The following is a 9017-nucleotide window of genomic DNA, read 5'->3' on the forward strand; positions in this document are numbered from 1 at the left end:
CAAAAGAATAAAACATAAATGGTTACAAAAAACATAGGCCTTTCGATTCGTTAACATGGGTCCGACTCATGCTCGCCACTTAAGGCATTAGCAATGGAATGACTGAAGTTCGTGAATGAAGGATATTAGAATGATCACAATGTCCTATTCATTATTCATTAATAACTAGTTATTATCAGCACCACATCAAAAAATCTCTTATCGTCATTAACCAATCACTCATCCCTTAAGAACTCATTAATGACACCACTAATATAAGATGCATCACTAATTTTTTAAAATTTGTATTACCAAACATCCTTTTAATTTAATTATGACATCATCATATTTTTCTAATTTAAAATTCAAAATATTTTTTTTTCCAAATATGTATCATTAATATAGATTTTTATTAAATGTCCATATTATTATGTAATATTTTAATCACCTTATGTTTTCGTTATAATAGGCCGAAAGCTATGGTGTTTTTTTTCCGATAACTTTTTTTTTATTTGCCAACCGAATGTGTTTTAACGTGTGTACACAACTACACAACTTTTGTTTCCATTTGGTTTCTTTTTTAACATAATAATTTATCACAACTTCTAAACTTATTTAATTAACGCTGTTATTATACATTTTAATATGACAACATACTTTAAAGCTACTGGGTATCATTCGGTTTATTTACAAAGCGTCTATCAGTTAACCCGGATTAAACCCGGGTTGATTAGCTAGTATGTTATTATATATCCTTGGTAAATCGTTATTATTAAATGATAATTATAACCAAAGTTTTAATTATATACTCGTATATTATACATTTCCTAGTATATCGAGACACAACTAGATGAATTTATGAAAATTTATCGGAGTATAAGAATAATAATAATAATAACTTTATAAAAACCATGATGTGATAGCATATATAATAAACAAATGTCATGTTAATTAAATGCAAAAGTAACATATGTAAAGGAATATATGGTACCCTTTTGGCTAAGAAACGAGTGGACGATTGTCAATTTAGGTGGTCACATTGGTTGCCACATATAAGCAAAACCTTAAATTTTGCTCTAAGATATTTGTCCTTGTCGTACTAAAAAACGTATTTACATTTTGTTTGTGTGTCAAGAACTAAATAGAGCTTAATTGTCAATTTTTGATGTTAAGAATGCTATGGCAATCCATGTAAGAGTGTGTATGTACGAACATAATGAATACATTTAGACCATTCGTAACTGTTCACCCTTTCACCTACACTTTTTTTTGCCACATCAATATCACATTCTCATTTCTTTCACCTTCTACTTTTCTCCTTAACCATTCATCTATTATTTGGTCCTCACTTTCTTCCACTTTATATCCAATCAAAATAAAAGAAAATAAGAAAAAATATATATAAATAAAATGAACCCCACATTTTGTCTTTTTACATAGGTGATCACAATCACCTTCCTCCCTTCATCTTCACTCATCACCTACATCCCTTAACCATTCACCTTTTTCACCTTTACCCTTCAATTATCTTTTTCACTTACCTTTACAAATGCTCTTTAGGGTCTATTTGAATTAGAGGTGTAGATACAAACATGTGTTTGTTTTATGTATATATATTTTTGTTGTAATTTCAAAGTAATATTGATATAAGCATTACATATTGCATTAATTGTAGAGCAGTTTTCTGTTGTTGTCAATGGAGTCTAAGTAAAGTGATTATTATTTGCTATAAGTCGTTCAAAAAAAAATAATATAAAAGTGATTATTTTATATACCATTTAAATTTTAGGTTCGTCGAGCTATCAAACATGGTATAGTAGACCACACTACGAGCTTAGTTTGTTCCATGACATTTTTAGTGAAAGAGAATTTGTATAAGCCTTTTTACACGAACTTTCCATTTCATATGTTCTCTTGTTACAGTTCTATTACCTACTAACAGTCAATATTTGACACTTTTGTATGAACATAATATTTTCCCCCACTTCTTTTGACTTATAAAGATGGAAATGTTCTTTTGGTATATATATATATATAGAGAGAGAGAATAACAAGTATATGTTTAACGGAATGAGTTAGATTAGAGACTCCTTATTTTAGTGATTGTTAAAGACATGTAACTTACACATGTGTAAATCGTGGTGTCGGTGGTCGTCGTCGCCGGAAGATCATGATGGTAGTCGAAGATGATGGTGGTGGTGGTGGTGATGTGGTTGTATAACTTACACATGTTAAGTTGTACTTACACATGTGTAAGTCGTGGTAGCGGGGGTCGCCGTCGTCGGAGGATCATGGTGGTGGTCGGATATCATGGCGGCGGTGGTGATCGGAGATGATGAAAAATAAATGATTGAGAAGTGTCCTTAATGGTCCTTGAAATAAAGAGTCCCTAATTTAACTTTTTTCTTTGTCTAACTTTTTTACTCTCTTATATGTCAGCGACTCAATCCCTTTATTATTAAATTTATTTTGTTCACGAATATGTTCGTTGAGCACTTCTCATTCCCTAATTAACGACATATTATCACTGAGATTCAAATCTAACCCATCTAACACTGTTGAAAAATAAAAATAAAAATAAATAAGTAAAAGTGGGAAAACGTATTTGTCATTTTGCTTTCTTTAAGGAAAGCAACAAAGTACAATAAAACCTGACATGAGGTCCTACTTCCTAAAACTCATCTTCTAAATTTATTTTATTTTTCTACATAATTTGTATTTTAACGGTCTAAAAAATATACCTTAATAATTTGTACAAGAGATAATATACGTCCACATAAAGTAGTCTATAAATAAGATCCACCTAAAAAACATGATTCCACATGAAAATCAACTAACACACAACAAACAACATTGTACGTAATCTGTGTTCCAAGAAAATGGGCACAGTAGAAGGCTCTAATGAAGTACCTCTTCTTCTTTCAACTAAAGAAGATGACAATGATCATGACACTATTTCATGCACTAATGAAACATCTTTATTACTAAAATTTACAAAATTGGTTCTTAAATTTGCAATGTGGAAAATTTTCATCATTTGGGCTGCTTTCTTGTTTTTCCTTCCATTAGACCCGGTGAACGAATTGTATACGAAAGCCGTTTATGCTACGAATGGAACTCTTTTTGGGATCACAGGTATACCATGACCAATACTTCAATATGTATTCATTAATTTCTATATGAAATAAATTGTTTAATACGCCTTTTTTTTTTTGGTATTTTAGGAAGCATCTTTTTGATATATAGTGGTCCATTGCTTATCATTGCGGTTTTGGCTATAATTTATCTGAGGATATCTGGAGAAGAAGTTATTCAAGAGTAATAATCTGTTAATTGTTTATCATTTTTCGTATATGTCGTTGATCAATACGTCTAAGTTTGTTTGGTTTTTCTTGTTATAGGAAAAAGAACAAAAGTGCAAGTTTTCGATTATGGACATTTCCGGTGATCATAGAGGGCCCGTTTGGGGTAGTTACTGCAGCCGAGTTGATTGGGATTCTATTGTTTGGTGTTTATATCATTTGGGCTGTTGCGGCTTATACAGTCAAGAATATCGGTTTGTTGCCCTTGTTTAAAGTCACTGATGCAGGACAAAGGTAACCAGTAATGCAATTAAGTAATTATGTTTTACTAAACTGATCCTTTTTTAGTTTCCTACAGTAATATTGTCAATTTTTATGGCTTTACTTTAATATACAACTTTTTCTATATATCCATTTTGATGGTTGCTCAAATAGAGGCAACAATTTTGATAGACAACAATTTGTTATGCATACAACTTACTGGACTCTGCAAACGACATTTGTTATGCATCTAAGACGAATTTGTAGTGTAGCAAGTATTTTAAATAGAGGCAACAATTTTGACCCATTAACTTGAAGATCAGTTGATTTGAGTTATATTTTATCTGAAAAGGGTCAAGCAGGTAAGCATAGGACTTGTTAAGATTGAGATGGTTATACGGCCGATAATGGTCTAAAGTATATACAAATGAGTTTTTTAGTTGGAAAAGGATGAAAAAGAAAAGAAAAGGAAAAAAAAAAGCATTCTTGAGTTTTTTTAAGAAATGAATGGAAAGGGAGGGAGATTTCCGAGTTTTTTTTTCCCTATGTTTTTCTTTCAAATATGGTGGGATTAAGAAGGAAAAGTCTTCACCCTTTCATATATATAGTAAAATTTACCCTATTAACTTGATAAATAAGAATAACAATAAGTATCCACCTTTCTTTTCTTCCCATTAAAACTCGAAAATGCAAATGAATGAGAGGGACTGAAAAATATATGTAGTAAGCCTGATAATACAAACTATAAGCAAGTTAAGGACTTTCTTATTGATATGCTAATATCTCTATGTTTTTGTTTTCATAGCTTATTTATAACTTAATTTTTTTGTGGAATTGTTTGATAACTTTCAGGAATCTTGTATTGTTAGAACTAACAGGACTGCGCTTCGGGTTTATTGGATTGATTTGCCTGGTATTTTTGTTTCTGCCAGTTGCAAGGGGGTCGGTTCTTTTACGACTTATAGATATCCCTTTTGAACATGCAACGAGATATCATGTATGGTTAGGGCATCTCACAATGGCGCTCTTCGCTCTTCACGGTCTTTTTTATGTGATTGCTTGGGCCATCCAAGGGCGTTTAATACAAGAAGTGAGTTCTCTAAGGACTAACTTATTCTGCATTAAGTTCTATATACATATGGATGCTTTCTAGAAAAAAAAGGTCTCTAGAAAAGTATCGTGTCTTTTATGTGCTGAATAAACAGCCTGAATGACTAAAACTGAAACTAAGTGTCATTATGAAATTTATTTACAAAAATACAATAATGGCAAATAACTAAAACTGAAACTATATTCACTTTGTTAGCGACTTATGCAACCAAGTAAACTTATATACAATTATATTCATTCACATTTCAACTTTATAGCAGTCGTTGCATACGTTTGTAAAAAGTGAAACACGGTTGCATTTTCTAGTGATTTACCATCCAATGAAATGCTTATTTTCTACTTTCTGCAGCTTACAGATTGGAAAAAAGTTGGAATCTCTAATCTTCCTGGAGTGATCAGTCTAATAGCGGGTCTGTTTATGTGGGTCACATCACTTCCGCCAGTTAGGAGGCTAAACTTTGAACTATTCTTCTACACACATCAACTATACGTTGTTTTTGTTATCTTCTTTGCAATGCATGTTGGCGACTTCATTTTCAGTATAGCTGCTGCTGGAATTTTTCTGTTTATGATGGATCGGTTTCTTAGATTTATACAGTCACGAAAGACTGTGGACATACTCTCAGCCAAATGCCTTCCATCCGGGACTGTGGAACTAGTTATTTCGAAACCAGAGGGTATTTCACTAAACACGTCCCATTTTTTACTGTAACCTTAAAGCATGTCCCTTTAAACATTCATTCTTAACATCTGTATCCAACATAAACTTTCTGAGCCTATGCTTGTTTTATAACAAATTTGCACCCTTTGATGTCCTGACATTAACACATTTTTTTGTTTTTAAATGCAGGCTTACAATACAATGCTCTTGGTTGGGTTTTCATTCAAATTCGAGAGTTATCATGGTTGCAGTGGCACCCATTCAGTGTGTCATCTAGTCCTCTAGATGGCAAACACCATCTTGCTGTTCTTATAAAAGTCCTTGGAGATTGGACTGAAAAACTAAGAGGACGTATCGCGAGTGTTCCTGGAGAGCAAGGCGAAACAGATGGTCTACTGCAGCCAAATATCACACTCAAAGCGTCCATTGAGGGACCTTATGGGCACGAATCACCATACCACTTAACGTACGTACTATACTATTATCTTATAGAGGAGCTAGTAATTCAATCCATTTATCTGAATATGGGTGGACTTGGGTTACGTTTTATCTCATGTTAGTTAAATGGGTTTAGAGTATTAACTATTAGGGAATTGGATCAAATGGGTCGAATCGGTCAGATGGATTGAAAATCATCCAAAACATGTTAAACTTTCAAAATTTCAGTCATATTTTGTATACTGATAGTCTTAAAAATTATAAAAATGGATGAGGAGATGTTTGCAGTTGGCTCACCCACTTTTTCTGGTCATGACCCAAACTACCTCTACCTGATATAAAAAGTACTCCCTAAAACATGCTATCTAGATTTTTCACTTGTAACTATTGACTATTCTTGCTGTTTAGGTATGAGAACCTCATTTTAGTTGCTGGTGGCATTGGAATTTCACCTTTCTTGGCTATCTTGAGCGACATTCTTCACCGTATCCGGGACTCTAAGCCATGTATGCCTAAAAATGTATTAATAGTCTGGGCAGTCAAAAACTCAGATGAACTTTCGCTTCTCCAATCAGTAGACATAAACTCACTGTGCCCATTTTTCGACAATATACTAAATCTTGAGATTAAGACCTATGTTACTCGAGAATCAGAACCCCCACTGGTATGCATGTTAATTACGAGTATTACTTCTATTCCTCATTTCATTACAAAAAATATGTGATTTGCATACACTTTTTCTGAATAGCTACAGGAGATGTGGTTTTCTTTGGTTAAGTTAATTAAACATGTGAAATGTATTATAAGCACAAACAAATATAGAAACTGATAAACACTTTGGTGCAAATGATTGTAGAAGTCTATCTTTGGGAAAACTTGTAAAACGTATAAATCTTTTGGGAAAACAACATAGAGATTAAATTTGCACACCTAAATTCTACACAAAATAGGATGCGTGAATCTTATGTAACAAATCAATCTCGACACTTTCAACTGCCGGCCAGTTTTATGTCTGTGCAGTCTTAAGAGAAGAATCTATCGGGACTTTCTGATTCTTTTTGCTTCTTTTGTACTTATAAGTAGGAATAGGTTCATTAAAATTGATTCTGTTTCCTAAAGGGTGTAGAAATAAGTGTGTGAATCGCATATTTCTTTTACGTAATTGTTCTTCCAATTTACATCACAATTTCTAACTTTTTAGTTTTACCTACAGGAAGAGGGTATGGTACCAAAATACGCGAGCTCATCTGTCTTTCCTGCTCCCACAAGTGGTGGCATGTGTAGTTTGGTTGGAACTGGAAGTATTGGTTGGTCTGGAGCTTATATGGTAGTATCTACAATAGGTTTGGTGGTTTTAGTTGCTTTGCTAGACATCTTTTACATCAATCCTTACAACATTACACATTGGGCGTATAAAGGCATTCTGTTTATAACATGCATGGCTGCAAGTGTTGTTCTTTTTGGTGGTTTTGTGATCGTTTTATGGCATCTTTGGGATACTAAAACTTCAGCTGGGAAGAACACTGATGCTGAAAAAACAATTAGTGACTTGCAGCAAGATAAGTTTAGCGCATACAAGAATCCATCAACAGAAAGGTTTCTTCACACAATAAAATATGGTCAAAGACCAAACCTCAAAGGTACATATCTGTACGTCCCTGAATCGATACAGCAAAATGGGTGGGTTGGGCAGGTTTGGTAGTCAGGTTGACCCAAGATACTTTTTGTCCAATGCTATCATGTTTTATTTAATTAATTAGTGTGCCAAATACTATTACAGTATAATTATAATATTGTTCATTACAAACACATTTGAGAGACTAGCAACCTCCACTGCCCATTGGACTAGTTTTTTTTTAGCAGCTTTAGTTATTTGACCACTTAGAGATAAAAGTTGACCCGAATGTACTCATATAAAAGTGAATTCACCAAATTTGTCATCTCTACTAGTTATTGGTACTAGATTTGTCTTTCTCAATTTGAGTCTTTTTTACTTATATTTTTTCCTTTTGTCGATACAGAAATATTTGGAAGCATGGCAGACCGATGGGGAAATGTTGATATAGGGGTAATGGTTTGTGGACCAACAGCACTTCAAACAAGTGTTGCTAAAGAATGCAGATCAAAGAATTTTGGGAGGACACGTAATGAGCCCATTTTCCATTTCAACAGCCACAGTTTCGATCTATAGGTACTACAACAAGATGCTTGCAATAGCGCCACAGATGTATTGTATATATGGCTTATATGGGCTAGCGTTTGCAGAAATAACAACTTTTTAAAACATGTACAACTTTCGATAGAAAGCTGGACTTGGCATTTATATGCCTATGAAAGGGAGAAGGTTAAGGTAAAAAGACAAGAAGGTGCTTCCCTCTTTTACTGATATAATGTAAATATAGATGCAAATATATGAATATGTTATTATCCGACGGTTCTGCACCTATCTGTTAATGCATATGTCTACTCTGATGTAGTTTTTATTGTTCATACTTTTCTATTCTTTCTACATATGACCTGTTAAATATGAGAAAACCAATCATAGCAACATCAAAGAAGGTCAAATTCCAAGTTGATCAAAGCTGTGAGGGTCGTTAAAATCCAAGATGAACATAGTTTTGGGGACGGGCTGCAAGGTCTTCTAATTATACTACAAATAAAAGAAAAACATAAGAAGAAAGCATTTGTTTCTATGGATTTTACCATTGAAGAGTAAATGTAACTGTTCAGTGCTTCTTATTTTGTAATATTGAAAAACCAACACACGTTGGTTACTTTGGTATTTGTGAAACTTTAGGCTACAAGAACTTCCTACTATGTATGTTGGTTACTGTGGTATTTGTAAAAGACACTCTTATTTTGGATGACGATAGATTTATGAAGATCGAGAAAAAATGTTACTCATAAGAATATAGATATGTTCATATTCCGCATTCCAAATACATCAAAACCATAAGCTCAACTCAGACACAGTATACATAAAATTATTGCAAACCAACGGGGTTTAACTCATGAAGAATATGAAAATTGTTTCAACTTTCAAAATATAATTTTATAATTGATTAGGATTGATAACTAAGATTAATATAAATGTCATGGCTAAACACATGAAAAAAATATAATAACAGTTTAATGAAAAAGTAACAAATAATATTAAACCAATGTGACAAGCTCTTACAACTATCAACTAAGATAAAACATATTAGTATCTCAGTTGGAGATGAGATTGCATTTGTTTATGAGTTGAACAAAATTCAAGTTGGGAA

The 9017-nt window shown here is 33.0% G+C and overlaps 1 protein-coding gene across 1 annotated transcript; it reads left to right on the top strand.

The window, feature by feature from the left end:
* The first annotated feature begins 2815 nt into the window (after positions 1-2815).
* LOC122592398 (ferric reduction oxidase 7, chloroplastic-like) lies at positions 2816-8533 on the top strand. The gene is made up of 9 exons (XM_043764613.1): positions 2816-3114; positions 3204-3297; positions 3381-3575; positions 4395-4632; positions 5002-5329; positions 5503-5779; positions 6160-6415; positions 6965-7391; positions 7773-8533. The coding sequence occupies exons 1-9, from the start codon at positions 2859-2861 to the stop codon at positions 7940-7942; spliced, it is 2241 nt and encodes a 746-aa protein (XP_043620548.1). The 5' UTR covers positions 2816-2858; the 3' UTR covers positions 7943-8533.
* Positions 8534-9017: the final 484 nt, after the last annotated feature.

This window comes from Erigeron canadensis, chromosome 3, assembly GCF_010389155.1.
Source record: "Erigeron canadensis isolate Cc75 chromosome 3, C_canadensis_v1, whole genome shotgun sequence".
In the NCBI taxonomy this organism is placed as follows: domain Eukaryota; kingdom Viridiplantae; phylum Streptophyta; class Magnoliopsida; order Asterales; family Asteraceae; genus Erigeron; species Erigeron canadensis.

Bases quoted from the DNA above. Each gene is read 5' to 3' on its own strand.
- LOC122592398 (XM_043764613.1), top strand. From the start codon at position 2,859: ATGGGCACAGTAGAAGGCTCTAATGAAGTACCTCTTCTTCTTTCAACT. The intron at 3,576-4,394 runs GTAACCAGTAAT...GATAACTTTCAG, and splicing joins GTCACTGATGCAGGACAAAG to GAATCTTGTATTGTTAGAAC. The intron at 4,633-5,001 runs GTGAGTTCTCTA...TACTTTCTGCAG, and splicing joins AAGGGCGTTTAATACAAGAA to CTTACAGATTGGAAAAAAGT.